Here is a 26,551-nt window from a genome sequence, read left to right on the forward strand (position 1 = left end):
GCGAGAGAGGGAGAGGGGGGCAGCGAGAGAGGGAGAGGGGGGCAGCGAGAGAGGGAGAGGGGGGCAGCGAGAGAGGGAGAGGGGGGCAGCGAGAGAGGGAGAGGGGGGCAGCGAGAGAGGGAGAGGGGGGCAGCGAGAGAGGGAGAGGGGGGCAGCGAGAGAGGGAGAGGGGGGCAGCGAGAGAGGGAGAGGGGGGCAGCGAGAGAGGGAGAGGGGGGCAGCGAGAGAGGGAGAGGGGGGCAGCGAGAGAGGGAGAGGGGGGCAGCGAGAGAGGGAGAGGGGGGCAGCGAGAGAGGGAGAGGGGGGCAGCGAGAGAGGGAGAGGGGGGCAGCGAGAGAGGGAGAGGGGGGCAGCGAGAGAGGGAGAGGGGGGCAGCGAGAGAGGGAGAGGGGGGCAGCGAGAGAGGGAGAGGGGGGCAGCGAGAGAGGGAGAGGGGGGCAGCGAGAGAGGGAGAGGGGGGCAGCGAGAGAGGGAGAGGGGGGCAGCGAGAGAGGGAGAGGGGGGCAGCGAGAGAGGGAGAGGGGGGCAGCGAGAGAGGGAGAGGGGGGCAGCGAGAGAGGGAGAGGGGGGCAGCGAGAGAGGGAGAGGGGGGCAGCGAGAGAGGGAGAGGGGGGCAGCGAGAGAGGGAGAGGGGGGCAGCGAGAGAGGGAGAGGGGGGCAGCGAGAGAGGGAGAGGGGGGCAGCGAGAGAGGGAGAGGGGGGCAGCGAGAGAGGGAGAGGGGGGCAGCGAGAGAGGGAGAGGGGGGCAGCGAGAGAGGGAGAGGGGGGCAGCGAGAGAGGGAGAGGGGGGCAGCGAGAGAGGGAGAGGGGGGCAGCGAGAGAGGGAGAGGGGGGCAGCGAGAGAGGGAGAGGGGGGCAGCGAGAGAGGGAGAGGGGGGCAGCGAGAGAGGGAGAGGGGGGCAGCGAGAGAGAGAGGGGGGCAGCGAGAGAGAGAGGGGCGCAGCGAGAGAGAGAGAGAGGGGGCAGCGAGAGAGAGAGAGAGGGAGCAGCGAGAGAGAGAGGGGGGCAGCGAGAGAGAGAGAGGGGGGCAGCGAAAGAGAGAGGGGGGCAGCGAAAGAGAGAGGGGGGCAGCGAAAGAGAGAGGGGGGCAGCGAAAGAGAGACACATTGCAGCTGGGTATGACACATATAAACCACATGGCAATTCTCTGGAATTAATAGGGTCAGATCCAGTTACCAAACATTGCTTGGAAATTACTGCTTCAGGTTTGTAAATATGAAGCATTTTCAGTAGTTTGGTGGTACTCAGTCCTGCATCCTCTATTGATAGCCTACTTGTGAGCGTGTAGAATGATAGATTTACTTGAATAAACTGATGGCATTTTGTCACATTATTGTACACCATGCTTCACAACAATAATGCAAAATACCAAGACAGAGTAGTGATTGACAGAAAATGGAAGGTAGCCAAACTGTTTTATATATTTCAGCCTGCATTTCTTGCAACTGGGTTATCAGTCCGGGAGTATCCTGCCCTGGGAGGGATTGCGCATTCTCAAGTCTTCCAAGTGAGTTATCACTGGCCTGTTCAGTTCGAAGTTAAATATGTTGTGGCACTCATTAAAGAAGGGTATAGGAGCTCCCCCAATGTTCTGGACAACATTAGCCCCTCAACCAACAGTGCCAAATATATATAAACCGGTCATTTCTTAGCCAGGATTTTGCTGTGTGCAAACTGACTGCTGTGTTTGCTGCAAAACACACAGTATCTTGGGGATGTGGAAGACATGATATAAATATGTCTTCTTTCTTCAAAGCAGAAAAGCTATCAGTTAAATTGCTACAGCAGGTAATTAAGAAGGCAAATGGAATTTTGTCCTTCATTGCTAGAGGGATGGAGTTTAAAAACAGCGAGGTTATGTTGCAGCTGTATAAGGTGCTGGTGAGGCCACACCTGGAGTACTGTGTACAGTTTTGGTCTCCTTACTTGAGAAAGGATATACTGGCACTGGAGGGGGTGCAGAGGAGATTCACTCGGTTGATTCTGGAGTTGAGAGGGTTGGCTTATGAGGAGAGACTGAGTAGACTGGGGCTATACTCACTGGAATTCAGAAGAATGAGGGGAGATTTTATAGAAACATATAAGATTATGAAGGGAATAGATAAGATAGAAGCAGGGAAGTTGTTTCTACTGGCAGGTAAAATTAGAACTAGGGGGCATGGCCTCAAAATAAGGGGGAGCAAATTTAGGACTGAGTTGAGGAGGAACTTCTTCACCCAAAGGGTTGTGAATCTGTGGAATTCCCTGCCCAGTGAAGCAGTTGAGGCTATCTCATTGAATGTTTTTAAGGCAAGGATAGATAAATTTTTGAACAGTAAAGGAATTAAGGGTTATGGTGAGTGGGCGAGTAAGTGGAGCTGAGTCCACGAAAAGATCAGCCGTGATCTTATTGAATGGCAGAGCAGGCTCGAGGGGCCAGATGGCCTACTCCTGCTCCTAGTTCTTATACAGTGGCTTCTCTGAATATTTAAGACATTTGAAGCAGATGCACCTGACATGATGCTTCATTTTATCATACTGTCGCCAACCCCTGTTACAGGCCTGTATCCAGCCGTTCTTCACCCTTGTGTGTGATTATGGCTCAAAATTCTGATTCTAGACAAAGCAGGTTTGGAAGGACACGACCTCTAAAGGCAGGCTGGTTAAGTGTTGTAACCTACAAGGTTATGGACCAGGTATTGGAAGGTGGGATCAGAATGGGCAACTAGTTTTTTCAGCTGGCCCAGACACGATGGGCTGAATGGTCTCTTTCTGTGCTGTAACAGTTCTATGGTTCCATTTCTTTTCTCTCAGACAGCAGGGTGGTTTTCCAGAATAATTTTTATCCCAGTACTGGGCCTGGTTTTGCTCTTCCACAATACAGATATGGAAGTAAGGAAAAATCTAGACAAACTCTACACGGCATAGGACATGCTGCCCAAGACACCACAGCGAAGTGTCTAGACATGCTGCCCCAGACATCACAAGGAAGTGTCTAGACATGCTGCCCCAGACATCACAGGAAAGTGTCCAGACATGCTGCCCCAGACATCACAGGGAAGTGTCTAGACATGCTGCCCCAGATATCACAGCAAAGTGTCTAGACATGCTGCCCCAGACACCACAGCAAAGTATCTAGACATGCTGCCCCAAACATCACAATGAAGTGTCTAGACATGCTCCCCAGATGTCACAGGGAAGTGTCTAGACAAGCTCTCCCAGACATCACAGGAAAGTGTCTAGACATGCTACCCCAGATATCACAGCAAAGTGTCTAAACATGCTGTCCCAGACACCACAGGGAAGTGTCTAGACAAGCTACCCCAGACATCGTTGAGTGTGGGCAAACTTTATTGACCAGCTGTTTGCTTGCTGCCTGGTTTTTCATGTTGACACTCCCACTTTAGTCAAGTCCTAGCTTGGTCGAGCTTGGTCGCTGTACTTACCAGCAAGGAGTTGGGACGATAGTTTTGGCATTGGCAGTCTGTGAAGAACTCTGTGTTGTGGTTTAATCGACCGTGACCACCATATTCTGCTGCATCAGTGTCCAGCACTATTCTATACCTAGGCACAATGATTAAGGAAAAAAACAGGCTTAACATTATAAGTGCTCTCTAAATTACCCAAGCATGCATACGTATACTAAAAGATCTGTGTGTCAATACACAGAATACAACAGCACCAGAACAGGCCAGGCCAGCTCACTGGTCTAACACAATGTTTACCATCTAGTGAGCATCCTCCTATCCTAAACACAACACCTCAGCTATTTTGCATTCTTCCCACTGTCTGGATAAATATGTTTCTCCCAAATTCCCGATTAGATTATGTAAGATTTATGGTGCTTAGCTTTGCGGAAACTTCTTTACATCCACCCTATCAAACCCTTCATTAAAGATTAGGTAACTGCTTGGTCGTCTCCTTACAGTCACCTCCACAAACAAATCCCACTGTGTATCAAAGTCAATAACAATAGTTCAGTTCTTCGCTGCGTAGAAGCCTCGAGGGCCCCTGGATTGGAGGAGGAAGGGAACCTTTTTTTTATTCATTTGTGGGACATGGACGTTGCTGCCTGGCCAGCATTGATTGCCCATCCCGAGCTGCCCTTGAGAAGCTGGTGGTGAGCTTGACAACTGAGTGTCTCGCTGGGGTCATTTCAGAGGGCAGTTGCTGTGGCTCTGGAGTCACATGCAGGACCAGGTAAGGACGGCAGATTTCCTTCCCTGAAGGACATTAGTGAACCAGATGGGTTTTTCCGACAATCGATAATGGTTTCATGGTCATCAGTAGATTCTTAATTCCAGATTTTTTTTTAATTGAATTCAAATTCCACCATCTGCCCTGGCAGGATTCGAACCCGGATCCCCAGAACATTAGCTGATTCTGGATTAATAGTCTAGCGATAATACCACTAGGCAATCGGAAGTTTGGAGTGAGAAGAGTACAGTGATTAGTTTGAGTTGTGGTGTCTCAGTGTTGCGGAGGAATAGTGCTATTGTAGTTGAATAGCTTACTGACATTCAATGTCTAGATTTTCATATGGAGTACATCAGTGAGAGCCAAATGACGATACTAACGGCAGCAACAAGCAATTTAGTATAAAGCTGGCTCTGTAAATACTTTAATTACTTTACAATGCCTTCACTAATCTACCTGCCATAGATGCATATGTCCATGACAGTTGCAGTGACCACACAGTCCTTGTGGAGACAAAGTCCGATCTTCACACTGAGCATACCACGCATCATGTACAACACCACCACTGTGTTAAATGTCACAGACTCAGAACAGACCAAGCAGGACAAAACTGTGTGTGATCACCAGCAGCAGCGGAACTGATTTAACCAGAATAGGTAACTGCATACCTAAAACAAAAGCAAAATACTGTGGGTGCTGCAAATCTGAAATACATGCCAGGAATCCCGAGGAAGAGTCATATTCAACACAAAACGTTCCCTGTGTTTTTCCCTCCACAGATGCTGCCAGATCTACTGAGTATTTCCAGCACCTTCTGTTTATATGTCTGCATTCTCATGACCTGACATAACCCTCACTCCACCGTTAGGGATAAACCCTGCTTCAATGAGCAAACAACACAGGACTATTTGCATGTCAAACAGCAGAAGCACAGAAAGTAGTCTCCCAACACCAGATTCAAGTCCAACAGGTTTATTTGGTAGCACGAACTTTCGGAGCGCTATTCCTTCATCAGGTGACTCACCTGATAAAGGGGCAGCGCTCCGAAAGCTCGTGATACCAAATAAACCTGTTGGACTTTATAACCTGGTGTTGTGAAACTACTTACTGTGCCTACCCCAGTCCAACGCCAGCAACTCCGCATCAAACAGCGGAAGCAGCATGCTATAGACAGAACTAAGTGATGCCACAACCATCAGATCAGATGAAGCTTTGCAATGCAGTCATGCATGGTGCTGGAGAATTAACAGGAGGCGGTAGCTCTACAAATATCCCCTTCCTTGATGATGGACAGCCCGTACATCATAGAAATCATAGAAACCCTACAGTGCAGAAGGAGGCCATTCGGCCCATCAAGTCTGCACCGACCACAATCCCACCCAGGCCCTACCCCCACTGATCATCAGACATCAGTGGAAATGAAAAGGCTGAAGCATTTGCAGCCATCTTCAGTAAGAGGAAGTGGATGGCTGATCCATCTTGGCCTCATCCTGAGGTGTCCAGCAACACAGATGAAAGTTACCACCTAACTCGATTTACCTTATAAGATTAAACAAAAATCATTCATAGGATGTTGGCACTGTATGAAAGACTAGCATATGTTGCCCACCCAAAACTGCCCTCAGGAAGGTGATAGTAAGCCACCTTTTTGGAATGACTGCAGTCCATCTGGTTTGACTTTTCCATAGCAGCTTGGTACAAATGAATCATAAAATCATAGTGCAGACGAGGCCCTTCGGCCCATCGTGTCTGTACCATCATGAGAGAAACATCTGGCCTCTCATCTAATCCCATTTACCAGCATTGATAGAATCATTGAAATGAGTGGCTTGCTAGGCCATTTCAGAGGTCAGTCAAGAATCAGGCACATTGCTGTCGGTCTGGAGTCACATGTAGGCCAGACCAGGTAAGGATGGCAGATTTCCTTCCCTAAAGGACGCTAGTGAACCAGATGGGTTTTTACAACAATCAACAATATCAAGAAACAGCTGAAGGCACTGGACATTACAGAGGTTATGGTCCCTGACAATTCTCTGGCAATAATAATGAAGACTTGTGCTCCAGAACCGGCTGAGCCCATGGTCAAACTGTTCCAATAACAGCTCTGAACTTCTTCTATTCCAATTATGTCTTTTCTTAAATAAGGAGACACAACTGTACACAGAATTACAACTATAGCAAAACATTCCGACTTTTAAATTCCATTCCCTTTGCAATAAATGACAACATTGCATTTGCCTTCCTAATTACTTGCTCTATCTGCACACTACCACAGGCTGCCTGGATCTCCCCGTGCACAAGTTCTGGAATCTCTCCTCATTTAAATTTATTTTTTATTCATTCGTGGGATATCGGCATTGCTGGCTGGCCAGCATTTATTGCCCATCCCAAGTTGCCCTGGAGTGGTTTGCTGGGCCATTTCTGCGGGTAGTTGAGAGTCAACCACATTGCTGTGGCTCTGGAGTCACATGTAGGCCAGACCGGGTAAGGATGGCAGATTTCCTTCCCTAAAGAACATGAGTGAACCAGATGGGTCTTTCCGACAATTGACAATGGTTTCATGGTCTTCAGTAGATTCTGAATTCCAATTTTTTGTTTATTGAATTCAAATTCCACCATCTGCCGTGGCGGAATTCGAACCCGGGTCCCCGGAACATTAGCTGAGTTTCTGGATTAATAGTCTAGTGATAATGCCACTCGGCCATCGCCTCCCCACAATGTAAAAATATGCTGCTTTTTTTTTTCCTGCCAAAATAGACAAGTTCACATTTTTGCTCATTGTACTCCATCTACCAAATGTTTGCAAGTCACTTAACCCACCAATATCCCATTGCAAACTCCTTATGTCCTCGTCACAACTCGTCCTACCTATCTTTCTGACATTAGCAAATTTAGCAATCATTCATTCGATCCCATTGTCCAAGTCTCAATATAAATTGTAAATAGCCGAGACCCATAACTTCACTGGTTACATCTTGCAAACCTGAAAATCACCTATTTATTGCTTACTTTCTGCTCCCCATTTGCTAACTAACCTATCCACATTAATATGTTAGCCCCCACTACACTATCATCTCATATTTTGAGTAGTAACCTTTAATGTGGCACTTTATCAAATACCTTTTGGAGTTAGAGGTACAGCTTCAGGTTAAACATGGGCAAGGAAACCTCTTACTGGTTACCATGTACCGTCCTCCTTCAGCTGATGAATCAGTTCTCCTCCATGTTGAACAACACTTGGAGGAAGCACTGAGGATGGCAAGCGCACAAAATGTACTCTGGAGTGGGGATTTCAATGTCCACCACCAAGAGTGGCTTGGCAGCAGCATGACTGATCGAGCTGGTCAGGTCTTAAAGGATACAGAGTCTGGGGTAGAGCTGGGGTGGGCGCAATAAGAAGTCTCACAACACCAGGTTAAAGTCAAACAGGTTTACTTGGAATCATGAGCTTTTGGAGCGCTGCAGTGTGTTTTTAACTTTTGACATGATTGTGCAATGTGCCGATATTCCTATTGTCACAAGCAGGGCAAAGGAAAGGGATAGAAAATGGTGGAGTGCACGGAGGACTTGGATTCCACACAAATAAAGATCAGAATTGTAACACATTGAATGTCGGTCATTAGATGTGTGTGTGTGGGATGACTATATGCTTTATTATTGCATGTACTCTATCTTCAATAAATCTATTACTGCTTCGCCTCAACATCTCAAGAACCTCAGTGATTTTGAGGAATAGAAACATCCAATCTAACCATTTGTAACTGCATCTGTTAACAGTGGTATTGGGAAAACCAAAGCCAATATCTCAGCTTCCGCTCATATCTTTCTCTAACAGTCCCTGCGATACCAAAGTTAGTCTGTTGTTGGGCTCCAATGGCCTGGCAGTATTAGAGGGTGAGGAGCTGGAACAAGTGCAGAGGGACAGCGAGTCTGCTAGTCTGCATCTTCCGTGCTGTGTTAATTAACTATTTTCACTGCCTTCTGTTCTTTCACAGTCTCATTGGGATGATTTCCACTTCTTTTCCAGCTGTTGTTTAAGAATACAACCAATCTACTTATATGCTTTCCTCTGTCAACCTCCATTAGAGAGATTACTGCTCTCCCAGTCCAGACAAAGGATTCACACCCAAAATATTCCCTACATTTCCAGCTGCATTTTATTTCCAACATTTTCTATTTTTCCTTGATAAAAATCGAGAGGTAGATAGAAATAGAGGGAAGGATTCTAATCTAACTATCCAGATAACTGGTTCACTAATATCCTGAAGGAAACCTGCTGTCCTTTCCAGGTCTAAGCCTGTATTTGACACTAGTTCTCAAGAACTGGTTTACCCCCAACTGATAGAGGGGCAGCACGGTGGCACAGTGGGTTCGCACTGCTGCCTCACAGCACTCGGGACCCGGGTTCAATTCCAGTCTTGGGTCACTGTCTGTGCGGAGTTTGCACATTCTCCCCGTGTCAGCGTGGGTTTCCTCCGGGTGCTCTGGTTTCCTCCCACAGTACAAAGATGTGCGGGTTAGGTGCATTGGCCATGCTAAATTGCCCCTGAGTGTCAGGGGGACTAGCAGGGTATATACAAGAGGTTACGGGAATAGGATCTGGGTGGGATTGCAGTCAGTGCAGGGTCGATGGGCCGAATGGCCTCCTGCACTGTAGGGATCCTATTCTATGACCTCTGAAATGGGCCTGGCCAGCTGGTCAGTTGGCCGGGGGACAGTGAATAAATGCTAGTTGAGCCAGCGACACCCACACCCTGAGAATGAATGGGGGAAAAATAAAGCAGGAAGTCTTTCAAATAAAGTAAAGAGCAGCTTGCAAAAGTGTTGACTGTAGCAGTTTAAATCCAGGTACAACAACACATTACTGAAGCTATGTTTATACTCGGCTTTCTGGAGGCAGCAATCAGTGCTGATCAAGATGCTTCAGAGTAGAAAATGCAGCTCCCAGTGTTAAATTGCTCAGCAACTTCCTTATCGAGCCATCTGCCGCACAGGATTAAATTACCATTAATACAGTAATGTGCAGAGCAGCAACGCAAGGAAAAAGAGATAAAACAAAGTGGCCAAAGCCATTTTCAGACTGATGCAGTTGACAGCAGAAGATTGTGTTTCCTATTACTTCAGTGAGGACTTAGCACAAATTAGATAAGAAGCTTTTTTTAAAGGGTGCGGCAGCATACAGGTTATGTAACTGGTTTATCAATCCAGAGGCCTGAGCTGGAGACACTGAGTAGAATTTAATGCCCTCTTCGGAGTTGAGTTTGGAGGTGTTTAAAGTTAAAGTTTAACGTTTATTCATTAGTCAATGAAGTTACTGTGAAATTCCCCTGGTTGCCATACTCTGGTGCCTGTTCGGGTACACTAAGGGAGAATTTAGCATGGCCAATGCATCTAACCAGCACGATGTTTGGACTATGGGAGAAAAACAGGAGCACTCGGAGGAAACCCACACATACAGAATACAGAAACCCATGCCCACATAATGTGCTGTCTCCACACATACAGTGACCCAAGCCGGGAATTGAATCCAGGTCCCTGGCGCTGTGAGGCAGCAGTGCTAGCCACTGTGCCACCCAGCTAGCCACTGTGCCACCCACGGTGGGGCGGGGGGGGGGGGGGGGGGGGAAGAGTGTGTAGGTGGGCATTTAATCGGATGGGAGGATGTTGGATGGAGAACCCGCCTCCTCCAGGGTGAGGAGGTTGAAGGATGGCCTGCCCACACCACCGCCACAGCCACAATTAATGTCCACTTTAGGGCCTCATCGCACCTCTGCTGGAATTAGGCCAGCAGTGGGCGGGGCAGTCGCCATGATGGGGTGGCATTCCTTATTGTCAGACTCTCAGTTATATAACTGTAACATAATTTCCCAACTTTTATACTCGATGTCCCGGCCGATGAAGACAAGTATGCCATATGCTTTCTTCACCACCTTTTCCACCTGTGCAGCCACTTTATAAGGATCTGTGGACCTGTACTCCCAGAACTCTCTCTGTGTCTATGCGCCTGATTGTTCCGCCATTTATTTTATCGCTCCCAGATGAATTGGATTTACCAAAATGCATCACCTCGCATTTGTCCGGATTAAATTCCATCTGCCATTTCTCTGCCCAATTTTCCAGACTATCTACATCCTGCTGTATTCTCTGACAATCTTCATCACGATCCGCAACTCCGCCAATCTTAGTATCATCCGCAAACTTACTAATCAGGTCAGCTATGTTTTCTTCCAAGCCATTCATATATATTACAAACAGCAGAGGTCCCAGTACTGATCCCTGTGGAACATCACTAGTTACAGACCTCCATTCAGAAAAACACCCTTCCACCGCTACCCTCTGTCTATGGCCAAGCCAGTTCTGAATCCATCTGGCTAGTTCACCCATGATCCTGTGTGATTTAACCTTTTGCACCAGCCTGCCGTGAGGGACCTTGTTAAATGCTTTACTAAAGTCCATGTAGACAACATCCACAGCCCTTCCCTCGCCAATCATTTCTGACATTGCCAGCGAGGCCCACATCCCACGAAAGAGTAATTTAAAAAAAAATGATGACTTTGTTGTTGGTGGGAGCCAACAACAAATTAATTCCAGCATCTTCTACACAACAACAGTGACGACACCTCAGATTATACTTCATTGGCTGAAAAGCACTGTGGGATATTTGGAGAGCAAAACTTTCCTTCTTTCTTTCCTTGAGTCTCCCAAAGACACAAACTGATGTAAACCCTAATGGCAGAGAGGCGTGGGAACAGCAGGTCCTCGCAAGCTACTCTGTACTCAACGCAAGCCATGTTTCAAATTATTCATATTCCACAATCCAAAAATTGGATAGTATTTTAGCTGTACTGACATCTTAAGATTCCAGCAACAATGGTGGAGATGCTAAGTGTATGGCCAGTGAAGAACTGAGAAACAGGTTTCAAACCTTCTGAGCTAAGTTAACACAGAAGTCGACTTCAAATGTTATGGTATGCATGCAGTCAAAAACTGTCCAACGTCCTGGGTTAAGTTTGGGGATGGTGTTGAATGATTGAAGGGCTGAGAGAGTAGTCAATATCCTGATCACCTTTACCATGCAAAGATCCAGCTGCAATCATAGACTGATACAACACAGGAGGCCATTCAGCCCATCATGTTCGCACTGGCTCTTTGAAAGATCTCTCCGCTAAATCCAGTTCTCTGCTCTTTCCCCGTATTCCTGTAAGTACTTTCCCTTCAAATAGTTATCTCATTCCCTTCTTGATGTTATTGATTCTGCTTCCACCACCCCCCCCATCTGCCAGGTCATCGCAATAGCGATATAGATAAATGTTTTCTCAAGTCACTTCTGATTCTGTTACTAATTAGCTTAAATTTGTGCCTTCTGATTACTAACGTTCCTGCCATCAGAAACAGCATCTCCTTATTTGCCGTATCATAACCACACTTGATCTTGAACACCTCCCCCAAATCTTCCATGAAGTTTCTCTGCTCCGAGGACAATTCCACATGGTCCCTTCACACACACATGTACATAGACATCCTTGTACAAATTGCTGACTTGTGTAGATTTGGGTAAAGGGTTCATTGGATGAGGTGCCATTAATCAGCAAGTGTTCCCAGGAGAAATAGGGTAAAAATCAGAAGGTATTTAAATAAATATTAAATTTGATTGCGGTCAAAAACGACCGTAAAATTCAGGACATCACCAAAAGCAGCAAAGAAAAAGCTCCAGAAATGAATGTGAGCCGAATGTTGATTTACAGCTGTGGCTACAAAGGGTATAAAGCAGAAGAGTGGGTTAGTGATGACAGCGTCATTAACACCCAATGAAGGAGGTATGTTTACAATCACAGAGAGCCAAGCACAACACTTCAAGCTGAATACCGTTTGATTTCCTTTCTCTCGAGATTAGCATCTTAACCAGCTGCACACGACACATAACTGGGTCTGTCAGGCTACACAACTTGGGGAAACTCATCAAAGCACGGTTAAATAATCCAATCCCATCTCTGGGTTCCAGCTCAACTCCACAAAGCACAGACTCGAGTACATTTTCCAGACCCTCTGCTAGCACTGAGGGAATGCTGCACTGTCAGAAATGTGCTCGTTTACGCGAGAGGTTAAACTGAGGCCCTGGCTGTTCTCTCCTGGGTGTAAAGGTTCCGCTTGCCCTCTTTCAAAGTTGGGTGGGGATGTTCAACCTGGAATCTTGGCTGATATTTATTTCCCAATTAAAATCAGAAAAAAAATATTTATTTACCACTTTATTGTTTGTGAGACCTTGCCACGTGCAAATCAGCTGCTGTATTCCCCCAGACTGTGAATATATATGTCACTCGTTGCAGACTGCCTTCGGTCACCCTGAAAGGTGCTATATAAATGCAAATTCTTTGTTTTAATCTGATAGCGTTCGCAGGCAGCATGCTTGGGCTAGGGAGGTGAAAAGCTAGACAAGCTTCCCCCAGATCCAAGCACGATTCAGTCAGGTTCCACTGGAAGTGCGGAAGACTGAGCACTGAATCCGTTCAGAATCTTTGATTTGATTTATTATTGTCACATGTATTAGTAAATAGTGAAAAGTATTGTTTCTTGCACACTATACAGACAAAGCATACTCGTCATAGAGTACATAGGGGAAAAGAGAGGATGCAGAATGTAGTGTTACAGTCATAGTTAGGATGCAGGGAAAGATCAAATTAGTGTGAGGTAGGTCCATTCAAAAGTCTGATGGCAGCAGGGACGAAACTGTTCTTGAGTTGGTTGGTACGTGTCCTCAGATTTTTGTACCTTTTTCCCGATGGAAGAAGGTGGAAGAGAGAAGTCTGGGGTGCGTGGGGTCCTTAATTATGCTGGCTGCTTTGCCAAGGCAGCGGGAAGTCAATGGATGGGAGGCTGGTTTGCGTGATGGACTGGGCTTCATTCACGACCCTTTGTAGTTTCTTTCAGTCTTGGACAGAGCAGGAGCCCATACCAAGCTGTGATACAACAAGAAAGAATGCTTTCTATGTGCATCTGTAAAAACTGGTGAGAGTCGTAGCGGACATGCCAAGTTTCCTTAGTCTTGTGAGAAAGGGTGGTGGCACAGTGGTTAGCACTGCTGCCTCACAGCGCCAGGGACCCAGGTTCGATTCCCGACTTGGGTCACTGTCGGTGTGGAGTCTGCACATGCTCCCCGTGTCTTTGTGGGTTTCCTCCGGGTGCTCCGGTTTCCTCCCATAGTCTAAAGACATGCTGGTTAGGTGCATTGGCCATGCTGAATTCTCCCTCAGTGTAACCGAACAGGCGCCGGAATGTGCTGACTAGGAGATTTTCACAGTAACTTCATTGTAGTGTTAATGTAAGCCTACTTGTGGCTAATAAATAAACTTTAACTTTACTTTAAAAGAAGAGGCGTTGGTGGGCTTTCTTAACCATAGTGTCGGCATGGGGGGACCAGAACAGACTTTGGTATGAGGTTCCTCCCATTGCGAACAACTCACTACGGACAATGTTCACAGGGGAGAGGGAGAGCAACAGCCGACATTCCAAGAAACATATCCCAGCATGGATTTGTTAAAAGCATGCCTTGTTTATCTAGCCTGACTTAATTCTCTGATGAAGTAGCAGAGATGGTTGACAAAGGTTAACTTGATAGTTGTGGCATACATGGATTCCAACAGACACTTGATAAAGTGTCAAATAACAATCTTCAATATCTGAAGTTGTCAGGCGTTTTTTTTTATTCATTCGTGGGACATGGGCGTCACTGGCTGGCCAGCATTTATTGCCCATCCCTAGTACCCCTTTGAGGGCAGTTGAGAGTCAACCACATTGCTGTGGCTCTGGAGTAACCAACTGGCCAGACCAGGTAAGGACGGTAGATATGGGAAAAAGAAAGAGGGGGAGTGGCACTAGCTGAGTCACTCTTGCAGAGATATGATGGGCTGAATGGCCTCCTTCTGTGCTGTAACCATTCTAAGTGAAGGTGGGAGGGCTGCTGAAGTATCAGTGTGAAAGAAAGTGTTCAAAAAGCCTCTGGAGAAACTGACCGCACCATGATTTCTCTGACAAATTCACGTTCAGGGAACTCTGAAAGACAAGTCAGTGAGTGAGTGTGTACAGATACAAACAGTTAATCAGCAGAGACTTCCCCCTGCTAGGACAGCCTGAGCTGTTGTTGCTGAGACTTCACATTAATTATAATTCGTGTTAGCTGGCACTTAACAATCTCAGCAAAAAACTGAAGTCTTTGAGAGGCGTACTATTTTGGGAGAATAGGAGCGGGAGAGCTTGTTTGCGCAGCATTATTCTGCTGTCTTATCCTCCCATACTACACAAAACAAGGCACAGCCCAACATCAGGCTCTGTTGAAACATCTAATCTGGAATTGTCAGCACAGAAAACAAAGCATTTGGATTTCTTCAAGATCTTTGGAACCGAATAATCAGACCAAACCTTTGGAAAAGCTCCCCGATGATATAACAGGAGAAAATAGCTTCAAATAGTGTGTCCAAGAAGAGACAGAGAGAGAGAGAGAGAAAGAGAGGGAGAAGCAGAGAGAGAAAGAGAGAAGCAGAGAGAGAGAGAGAAGCAGAGAAAGAGAGACTGAGAGAGACAGAAAAAGAGACAGAGACAGAAAGAGACACACAGAGAGAAAGAGAAACAGAGAAAGAGAAACAGAGAGAAAGAGATGGTGGAATTTGAATTCAATAAAAAAAATATGGAATTAAAAATTCACTGATCACCATGAAACCATTGTCGATTGTCAGAAAGACCCATCTGGTTCACCAGTTTCCTTTAGGGAAAGAAATCTGCCGTCCTTACCCGGTCTGGCCTACATGTGACTCCAGAGCCACAGCAATGTGGTTGACTCTCAACTCTCCAAGGGCAACTAGGGATGGGCAATAAATGCTGGTCAGCCAGCAACAGCCAGGCCCCATGAATGATTAAACAAAAAGAGAAAGACAGAGACAGTGATACAGTGAGAGAGAGAGACAGAGAGTCAGAAAGGGAGACTCAGAGATAGAGGGGGAGGGGGAAGGAGAGGGGGAGGGAGAGGCAGAGGGGGAGGGAGAGGCAGAAGGGGAGGGAGAGGCAGAGAGAGGGAGAGGCAGAGAGAGGGAGAGGCAGAGAGAGAGGGAGAGCAGAGAGAGAGGGAGAGGCAGAGAGAGAGAGGGAGAGGCAGAGAGAGAGAGGGAGAGGCAGAGAGAGGGAGAGGCAGAGAGAGGGAGAGGCAGAGAGAGGGAGAGGCAGAGAGAGGGAGAGGCAGAGAGAGGGAGAGGCAGAGAGAGGGAGAGGCAGAGAGAGGGAGAGGCAGAGAGAGGGAGAGGCAGAGTGAGAGGGAGAAATAAGCAGAGAGAGTGTGTGAGAGAGGCAGAGAGTGAGAGGGGAACAGAGAGAGAGGCAGAGAGGAAGAGAGGGAGGGGCAGCGAGGGAGAGGCAAGAGGGAGGGGGAAAGAGGCAGAGAGAGAGAGAGACAGAGGAAGAGACAGAGACAGAAGAGGCACAGACAGAGGGAGGTCGAATTCGAGGCAGAGTAAGATCGGGATCGAGGCAGAAACAGGGAGATTGAGGCAGGCGGAGTGAGTGACGGGCAGAGCGAGCACAGACAAATAGGTACAAGGCAGACAGGGAAAGAGACAGAGTTGGAGGGGAATTTATCAGTGTAGACCAGGGCAAGGAAACAAATAACTAGAACATGTACAAAAGAGGAGCTATAGAGAAGAATAGAGAAAAATTGAGACTGAAAGTGAGAGAGAATCTGAGACCAAGGAGTGCGAAAAACTGACTCTGCAAATTAAATTTTGATGAAAGATCTTTGGACTTTGTTGCATTTTCTGACACTTGCCCAATTACAAGCTGGATGCAGGAACTAGAAAGGTTGTCAATTCTGGTTGGACATATTCCTGGAGGTTTTATTCCGTGGCACTCGAATATGTGAATCTTGCTGACAGATTACAAGACTTAATGCATTTGCTTTCTAATGATTGAGTCCCCTGTAATTGAGTATCTTTGCTCCCTGTGTACTGGTAAAGCTATTTATAACTCACTTGCAAGGTGGATTCATAAGCAGGAAATTTCCCCATTGTCCCATGAATCTCTGGTTCCTCATCACTTCAGCGAAAGAGAGATTGTCAATTCTTAATAATCGCAAACATAGGAGTTGCTTGATATAAAAACGCCAGGTCCATCCAATTTACCTTCTAGCAGCCTGGCATTCACATCTTATAACAGGAAGAGGGATGTTGACTAGTCAATCATTTTGGTTAACCAATTAAACGAAATCAAATTAACTAAGAGACAAGTTCAAAGGGGCAGCTCCCTAAAGGAAGGGAACCGCTCAAAACAAAAAAATAAAGCAGAAAGAAAATTTAAAACATCAAACTAAAATGTGAGTAAAGGGGTCGATAATGCACCCCAGCCCCTGCGGTGCCCAGCGGGCATGGAGGGCATTAACAGTGCCCTCAGAAACCGCATGCTCCCTCTCCAGGGACACCCAGCCACAAAATGCAGCCATGGTAGAGGGGCAGTTGGGTCAGATGACCCCCTCGGTCGTCCGCTGCCTAGACCGGTTAATGGCAAGTTTTGCCAGGCCCAGGTTCACAAGGGCCGAAATGGGTAACTTCACATTTATCCATGTTATACTCCATTGGCCACATATTTGCCCCTCATTCAACTTGTCGAAATCACCTTGAAGCCTCTTAACATCCCCCTCACCACTCACATTCCCACCAAGTTTCATGTCATCGGTAGACTTGGAAATATTGCTTTTGGTTCCTTCATTCAGTCACAGGTGGAAAGGAATTAAGGGTTATGGTGAGCGGGCGGGTAAGTGGAGCTGAGTCCACAAAAAGACCAGCCACGATCTTATTGAATGGCGGAGCAGGCTCAAGGGGCCAGATGGCCTGCTCCTGCTCCTTGTTCTTATATCCTCCATCATGTTGCCTGAAACTACCACCGTGCTAAATGGAATTGATTTCAAACAGATCTCGAAACTAAAGACTGGGCATCCATGAAGTGCTGTAGGCCACCGGCAGCAGCAGAATTCTACACAACCACAATCTGTAACTGACAGCTCCCGCAATCTACCAATACCAGCAAGTTAGGCAATTCATCCTGGTCCAATGAAGATGGAAGGAGGGCATGCCAGGAGCAACACCTGACATACCTAAAAATGATGTGTCAAACTGGTCTTGCATATCAAACATCATAAGCAGCAATAGACAGAGTTAAGCAGTTGCACAACCAATGGATCAGATCCAAGCTCTGCAATCCCCCTGCTTCCAGCCATAAATGGTGGTGGACATGAAACGACTTACTGGAGGAGGCTCTACAAATATCCTCATCCTTAATGGTTAGGCAGCCCAGCACAACTGGACGGCATGGTGGCACAGTGGTCAGCACTGCTGCCTCACAGCGCCAGGGACCTGGGTTCAATTCTGGCTTCGGGTTACTGTTTGTGTGGAGTTTGCACGTTCTCCCCGTGTCTGCATGGGTTTCCTCCAGGTGCTCCGGTTTCCTCCTACAATCCAAAAGGTGTGCGGGTTAGGTTGATTGGCCATGCTAAATTGCCCCTCAGTGTAAGGGGGATTAGGACAATAAATATGTGGAGTTACGGGGATGGGACCAGGGTGGGATTGTTGTGGTGGTTGGAGGTCAATGATCTCAGCTCCAGGACATCTCTGCAGGAGTCCCTCAGGGTCAGTGTCCTCGACCCAACCATCTTCAGCTGCTTCATCAATGACCTTCCTTCCATCATAAGGTTAGAAGTGGGGATGTTCGCCAATGATTGCACAATGTTCAGCACCATTCACGACTCTTCAGATACTGAAGCAGTTTATGTTTGAATATAGCAAGGCCTGGACAATATCCAGGCTTGAGCTAACAAGTGGAAGTAACATTTGCGCCACACAAATGTCAGGTAATTACCATCTCCAGCAAGACAGGATCTAGTCATCGCCCCTTGACAGACAATGATATTACTGATTCCCCCACTATCAACATCCTGAGGGTTAACATTGGCATGAAACTGAACTAGACTAGACATACAAGAGCAGTTCAGGCGCTGGGAATCCTGTGGTGAGTAACTCATCTCCTGACTCCCCAAAGTCTCTCCACCATCCCCACCTACACCATCCAGGACAAAACAGCCCGCTTGATTGCTACCCCTTCTACAAATATTTAAGCACCACAACACTGATGAACAGCAGTGTGTACCATCTACAAGATGCACTGCAGTAACTCACCAAGGGTCCTTAGGCAGCACCTTCCAAACCCATGACCCACTACTATCCAAAAGGACAAGGCCAGCAAATATCTTGGTGCACCATCACCAGGGAGTTCCCTCCAAGCCACTCACCATCCTGACTTGGAAATATATCGCCGTTCCCTTCACTGTTGCTGGGTCAAAATCCTGGAACTCACTCCCTAACAGCACTCTGGGTGTACCTACACCTCAGGGACTGCAACAGGTCAAGAAAGTAGCTCACCACCACTGAAGGGCAATTAGGATGGGCAATTAGGGATAGGCAATAAATGCTGGCCTAACTAGCGACACCCACATCGCATAAATGAATTTTAAAACATTCATATCCCAGTGAGGATATTCGCAACCAATGAAAATACTTTAACCCACAGTAAAGGTGTTTAAACACAGGATTCAATGGTAAATTATTAAATTTTATGTAGCTACACATTGCACAAGAAATTCACAATGCCCCAGAGAGACATTTGGCCTGTATTTCTGAAAGACCGGCTAGCCTAGTAGACAGCTTCATCGTGCAAGACTGAGAGAGACCCCGGTGGGAGCAACAAACACTGGGCTTAAAATTCAGGGTACGTTCAGTGATAATGCTTTTATGAAGAGTGGTCAAAGCAGTCACATTTTTACTGAACCGGAGAAATGTGATTCTAGTATATTATTTATAACAGCTACAAAGACATTCACTCCAACCTGAGCTTGCTGTTATATTGAGAGTTTTTCCCTCTGTCTGACTCCTGCTTTGCCCAATAACAAACTTATCTCAGTTTCCCCCAGCCCGTTCTGAGCCTGGGCTTGGCACTATTGATTTGCCGAAGTTATTAATCTGCTCCAATTGCTCAAAGAGAGAAATCTGCACCTTGACACTTCCTGTCCTAGTTCACATAACTTCCTGTCAAGAAATTATTTTTCTCATTGAGTCTTTGGAGTGGTCATAGAATCCCTACAGTGCAGAAGGAGGCCATTTGGCCCATTGAATCTGCACCAACCACAATCCCACACAGGCCCTATTCCCGTGACCCCACATATTTACCCTATTAGTCCCCCTGACACTAAGTGGCAATTTATCATGGCCAATGCACCTAACCGGCATGTCTTTCGGACTGTGGGAGGAAACCGGAGCACCCGGAGGAAACCCACGCAGACACGGGGAGAATGTGCAGACTCTGCACTGGCAGTGACCCAAGCCGGGAATCGAACCCGGGTCCTTAGCGCTGTGAGGCAGCAGTGCTAACCACTGTACCACCGTGCCACCCCATCAATCCTGCCATTAAGTATATATTTATTACAATAACGTATGAACATAAATACAAACATACGAAATAAAGGCAGGCCATTCAACTTGCATTTTTACAGCACCTCATCACATTTTCAAAATTGTTTCAAGCAGAGCGAATGGTTCTTACTATTTGGCCAAATTCATTTCTACACAGCAAGATCCTACATGCAGCAACTGGATCGATGACCAATGGGCCAGATTTTGGTGTTGGCTGTTGGGGCAGAATCATTGTCCAAGAGACTGGAGGAACTAAATACTCTTCAAATTCACTGATAATCAAATCCCCTGATACTTCAAAGTTAAAGTTTATTTATTAGTCACAAGCGAGGCTTACATTAACACTGCAATGAAGTTACTGTGAAGTTCTCGTAGTCGCCACACTCCGGCACCTGCTCAGGTCAATGCACCTAACCAGCACGTCTTTCAGACTGTGGGAGGAAACTGGAGCACCCGGAGGAAACCCACGCAGACACGGGGAGAACGTGCAAACTCCACACAGACAGTGACCTAAGCCGGGAATCGAACCCGGGTCCCTGGCACTGTGAGGCAGCAGTGCTCACCACCATGCTGCCCCAGTGGCACGGCAGCACAGTGGTTAGCACGTCAGCAGCATTTTTACTCTGTAATATTACTAAATCATAATTGGATAATTCAACGTTTTTAGTTCAAAACTGATTTTGAATGATCAGTAAACAACTGCAAGGCCATGAAATCTTCACCATAAACTTGAGAGCCTCCATTCACCATCTAACTCTCAGTGTTAGCCACTGCTCAGTTAGTAACACTCTCCCCTCAGTCAGAAAGTCAGGATTGAAATCCGACTCCCGAGGTTAGAACACAAAACCCAGGCTGGTACTCCAGTAGTGCCTGCCTTCTCGTTCAGGTGGACACAAAAGATCTTTGGCATTATTTGCAAAAGTGCAGGACAGTTCCCCCCAACATCTTCCCTCGTTTGTTTTAAACTTGTTTTCCTGAGACACATTGCCTCACACTGCTGGAGTAGGTCGGCACTGAAAAGTTCACAAACTGCCACATGTCAAAGACATGTGCATTGCATGTCCCATTTGACCGCTGGGCTTGGAAATATATTGATCCCTCTTAACTCCTCCTCCACTGCCTTTGTGCTATTAAGTCTGCTGCTCTCACACCCACAGTTGCTTCCATGAACAATGGCACAAGCAACAGAAATAGGACCTTAAGACATAGGAGCAGAATTAGGCCACTCGGCCCATCGAGTCTGCTCCGCCTTTCAATCATGGTATTTTTCTCATCCCCATTCTCCTGCCTTTCCCCCATATCCCCGATCCCCTTATTAATCAAGAACCTATCCATCTCTGTCTTAAAGACACTCAATGACCAGGCCTCCACAGCCTTCTGCGGCAAAGAGTTCCACAGATTCACCACTCTCTGGCTGAAGAAATTCTTCCTCATCTCTGTTTTAAAGGAGCGTCCCTTTAGCCTGAGGTTGTGCCCTCTGGTTCCTGGTGAAACCACAAGGTGCATCCAGTTCACCATCTACCAGCCCGGTGGTCACATTATACAACAATAATGGTGCTGATAAAAGATCATCTACCTGAAATGCTAACTCTATTTCTCTCCACAAATGTTGCCTGACCTCCCATAATCGTTACAGCGCAGGAGGAGGCCATTTGGTCCATCATGTCAACACCGGCTCTCTGAATAAGCAATTCCCCCACCTTCTCACCGTAACATTGCACATCCTTCCTTTTCATATAACAGTCCAGTTCCTTTTTGAATGCCTTGATTGAACTTGCCTCCACTCTTACCCAGGCAGAGCATTCCAGACCTAACTACTCGCTGAGTGAAAATGTTTACCCTTGTGTCACTTCTGCTTCTTTCACTAATTACATTGAATCTGTGCCCTCTTGTTTTCGATTCTTTCTCTCCCTATCTGTCCAGACATCTCATCTTGATGAACATCTTGATTAAATCTCTCATCATTTTTACTACGGAAAACAGCCCCCACTTCTCTAATCTATCTACAGAATCGATGTTCCTCATCGCTGGAACCATTTGTATGGATCTTTTCTGCAATCTCCTAAATACCTCCACATCCTTCCTGAAATGTGGTATCTGGAACTGAACGCAATACTCCAGTGTCTTACCCAAATGAAACATAACCCTCTTTCTCTTGTACTCTATGCCCATATTAACAAAGCCTGGGATAAGAAGGGCGGCACGGTGGCACAGCGGTTAGCACTGCTGCTTCACAGCGCCAGGGGCCCCGGTTCAATTCCCGGCTTGGGTCACTGCCTGTGCGGAGTTTGCACATTCTCCCCGTGTCTGCGTGGGTTTCCTCCGGGTGCTCCGGTTTCCTCCCACAGTCCAAAGATGTGTGGATTAGGTGGATTGGCCATGCTAAATTGCCCCTCAGTGCCAGGGGGACTAGCTAGGCTAAATGCATGGGGTTATGGGGATAGGGCCTGGGTGGGATTGTGGTCGGTGCAGACACGATGGGCCGAATGGCCTCCTTCTGCACTGTAGGATTCTATGATTCTATGAAGTACATTATTAATTGCTCTCTAAACCTATCCTGTCTCATTAATGACTTATGTATTTTACACAGTCTCTCTGCTCCTTCCCCCACTGGAGTTGTACCTTTCATTTTATGTTGTCTTCCTAACAAAATGAATCACTTACAGTTTCCTGTATTGAACTTCATCTGCCATTTGCTCACTCATGTCCTTTCGAAGTTCGATACTAACCACCTCGTGGTTCACAATGCTTCCAATTTCATATCATCTGCAAATTTTAAAACTGTGCTCGCTACACCAAGGTCCAGGTCATAAATATATGTCAGGAAGCGCAGGGATCCCAACACTGACCCCTGGGGAACTCCACTATAAATCTTCCGCCAGCCTGTAAAACATCCATTAAGCTAATCTGGTTTCTGACAGTCAGCCAATTTAAAATGTATTTCTTAGTCACAAGTAAAGCTTACATTAACACTGCAATGAACTTACTGTGAAATTCCCCGAGTCGCCACAGTCCGGCGCCTGTTCGGGTCAATGCACCCTAATCAGCACCTCTTTCAGACTGTGGGAGGAAACCAGGGCACCCGGATGAAACCCACCCAGACACGGGGAGAATGTGCAAACTTCGCACAGACAGTGACCCAAGCCGGGAATCGAACCCGGGTCCCATGGCAGCTAACCATTTGTGCCGCCATTTCACACCCATGTTGCTGCTGTCTCTTTTCATAGAATCATAGAAACCCTACAGTGCAGAAAGAGGCCATTTGGCCCATCGAGTCTGCACCAACCGCAATCCCACCCAGGCCGTACTCCCTTATCCCTACACATTTACCCGCTAATCCCTCTAAACTACGCATCTCAGGACACCATGGGGCAATTTTAGCATGGTCAATCAACCTAACCCGCACATCTTTGGACTGTGGGAGGAAACCGGAGCACCTGGAGGAAACCTTTAACTTTCCTCACAAGTCTGTTGTGTGGCACTGTATCAAATGCTTTTTGGAAGCTCATGTACACTATATCAATAAGATTACCCTCATCAATCCTCTGTTACATCCTCAAAAAACTCCAGCAAGTTAATTAAAACATTTGCCCTTAACAAATCCATGCTGGCGTTCCTTAATTAACCTGCATTTGCCCACGTGACTATTAATTTTGTCATAATTATTGTTTCAGAAGTTATTCCATCACCAAAGTTAAACCAATAGCCTATAATTGCTGAGTTTAGGGCAGCATGGTAGCACAGTGGTTAGCACTGCTGCTTCACAGCTCCAGGGACCTGGGTTCGATTCCCGGCTTGGGTCACTGTCTGTGTGGAGTTTGCACATTCTCCTCGTGTCTGCGTGGATTTCCTCCGGGTGCTCTGGTTTCCTCCCACACTCCAAAGATGTGCGGGTTAGGTTGATTGGCCATGCTAAAATTGCCTCTTAGTGTCTTGAGATGCGTAGGTTAGAGGGATTAGCGGGTAAATATGTAGGGATATGGGGGTAGGGCCTGGGTGTGTGGTCGGTGCAGACTCGATGGGCCGAATGGCCTCTTTCTGCACTGTAGGGTTTCTATGATTCTATGATTTATCTCAATTCACTTTACTGAACAAGAACAACACCATTTTTGAAATTCTTCATTCCTCTGGCAACATTCTTAAGTCGAAGGAAGGCTGAAAAATTACGGCCTACCCCTCTATAATTTCCACATTTACTTTTCAAAAATTCAATTATGGGATGTGGGTGTCGCTAACTAGACCATCATTTATTGCCCATCCTTAGTTGCTCATGAGAAGGTGGTGATGAGTTGCCTTCTTGAACCGCTACAATCCCTGTGGTGTAGGTACACCCACGGTGCTGTTAGAGAGGAAGTCCCTGAATTTTGACCCAGCGACACTGAAGGAATGGCAGCACTGCTGCCTCACAGTGCCAGGGACCCAGGTTCAATTCTGACCTTGGGTAACTGTCTGTGCGGAGTTTGCACATTCTCCCCGTGTTTGCATGGGTTTCCTCCGGGTGCTCCGGTTTCTTCCACACTCCAAAGATGTGCAGGTTAGGTTGACTGGCCATGCTAAATTGACTCTAATGTCAGGGGGGATTAGCAGGGTAAATATGCGGGGTTACAGTAATAGGGTCCGGGTGGGATTGTGGTTGGTGAAGACTCGATGGGCCGAATGGCATCCTTCTGCACTGTAGGGATTCTATGATTCTTAGGCAGGATAGTGAGTGATTTGGAACTCAGTCCAGTTCTACTCAGCATGTGCAGATCCGTCTCCTCCAGAGCTGATCTCAATGTCTCGGGAATCCAAACCCTCCCTCCTGCCCCAGCTTTCCAGCTACACATTCACCTGTTTTAGCCTCCTAATTTGTATATTCAATTGCACATGGTTCTGAGAGCAATCCAGAGATTATTACTTTTGCGGTCCTGCTTACTAATTTTGAACTTAGTTCCCTAAATTCTGACTGCAGGACGACATCCCCCTTTCTGCCCATGTTGCTTGTACCGATGTGGAGCACCACTGCTGGCTGTTCACCCTCCACTCTCAGCATGCTCTGCAGTTGTTCAGTGGCATCCTACTCTGGCACCAGGGAGGCAACCCCCACCCAGGCTTCAAGTCTGCAGCCACAGGAGTGCCTGTCTATTCCCCCTAAATAGCCAGTTACCTCTCACTATTGCTCTTCCAGTCTCCCTTGTACTCTCCTGTACAGCCGAACTATGATGTCATGGACTTGGCTCTGGCTGTAATCCCAGATGAACCATCGCTCTCACCAGTGTTTAGAACTGAATCTAGTTGGAGAGTGTGATGCACTCAGAGGACTCCTGAACTATCTGCCGTTTGTTTTTGACTGTCTGCTCATCACCCACTCCCTCTCTTCCTGCATGCTTTTAAACTGCGTGATGACCACATCTATAAATATGATATCCATGAAGCTCTCAACCTCATGGATGCACCACAGTGATGCCAACTGCTGCCCAAGCTCCAAAACCTAGAGCTCAAGCTGCTACAACGAATGACACTCCCACACAATGGTCATCCAAGACATGGGAAGAATGCTGGAGTTCCCGCATAGTCATGATGTGATGATAGTCATGATACTGATAGCCAAGTTCCGCACACATGAGGACGGCCTAAACCGGGATCTTGGGTTCATGTCACACTATCGGTCACCCACACAGCTTGCCTCCTGGACTTGCAGAATCTCACTGGCTGTCCTGTCTGGAGACAATACACATTTCTTTAACCTGTGCCTCATGCTCCCTCCACTCACATTGTCTGTATCTTTAAGACTTGATTAGCTGTAAAGATTCACATTCTAATCAGTATTCCATAACTTGATTTTGTGTCTCTGTATGCCCTGCTTGAGAGCAGATATCCACTCCATCTGACGAAGGAGCAGCGCTCCGAAAGCTAATGGCATTTGCTACCAAATAAACCTGTTGGACTTTAACCTGGTGTTGTTAAAACTCTTACTGTGATCCCGCATAGCACAGGATATGCACTCGAGAGGTTGGAGCACTCCTGCTTTTAATAGGTAACCTCATTTCTGCCAATAAACTTTACTGCTGCTAATAAGCCTCTACCAATATTAATAAATTTCATAATCCCTACTAACACTTAGCTCACTTTGCTATTAGTATGCTGAATATTTCCATCATTTTTTGTTGCATTTTCAGATTTCCAGCATTAGTTGTATTTAAAGTCAAAAGTAAAGTTTATTTATTAGTCACAAGTAAGGCTTACATTAACACTGCAATGAAGTTATTGTGAAACTCCCCTAGTCGCCACACTCCGGCGCCTGTTCGGATCAATGCACCCGAACCAGCAGGTCTATCTTGCTTTTGAACGACAATAATGGAGTTTGTTTTCTTCATTGTCTATATTAAAGGTGTTATATGAATACAAGTTACTGTTTGGGAGCAAGATTTTTACCTAGAGAGTGGTGAGAATATGGAACTCACATTGACAAGGAGTAGTTGAAGACAATATCATGGATAGCTTTAAGTGCACGAGGGAAAAAGGAATAAAATAACAAAATGATATGGTAACAGGGTTTGAGAAGGTAAGTGGGCCGAGGAACATAAATATCAATATAGCATGTCAAATAGCATGTTTCTATGCCGCGCATTCATATTATTGTTGCAAGAGCCTCAGTAGACATTGGAACATCCAGCCCAGTGATAGAACCTGTTATCGTTCTGGCTAGAATTACAATGAGCAATAGAGGGAGACAGAGCACTATTACACTGCCCAATGTGTAGATTATCAATATCAGCTCTGCAGCTGTAACCCATTGCAGGGAAAGTGAATCTATATTCTCCGCACTGAGTCAACCCACATTCAACGATAGTCTGACATCACTAAATGTATGATGAGACAAAATCCATTAGAGCTTT

General features: G+C 46.6%; 1 protein-coding gene across 3 annotated transcripts in view; it reads right to left on the reverse strand.

Annotated features, from left to right (window-relative positions):
• Nucleotides 1-26,551, reverse strand: part of gbe1b (glucan (1,4-alpha-), branching enzyme 1b) — a 580,146-nt gene that overhangs the window by 28,008 nt on the left and 525,587 nt on the right. For all 3 annotated transcript variants that reach the window (XM_078233069.1, XM_078233067.1, XM_078233068.1), the window contains exon 15: nt 3,426-3,543. In XM_078233069.1, coding sequence (XP_078089195.1) covers nt 3,426-3,543 — 118 coding nt within the window. The remainder of the gene's footprint in view (nt 1-3,425; nt 3,544-26,551) is intronic.

The sequence above is a fragment of the Mustelus asterias genome, chromosome 17 (assembly GCF_964213995.1).
Source record: "Mustelus asterias chromosome 17, sMusAst1.hap1.1, whole genome shotgun sequence".
Lineage (NCBI taxonomy): Eukaryota > Metazoa > Chordata > Chondrichthyes > Carcharhiniformes > Triakidae > Mustelus > Mustelus asterias.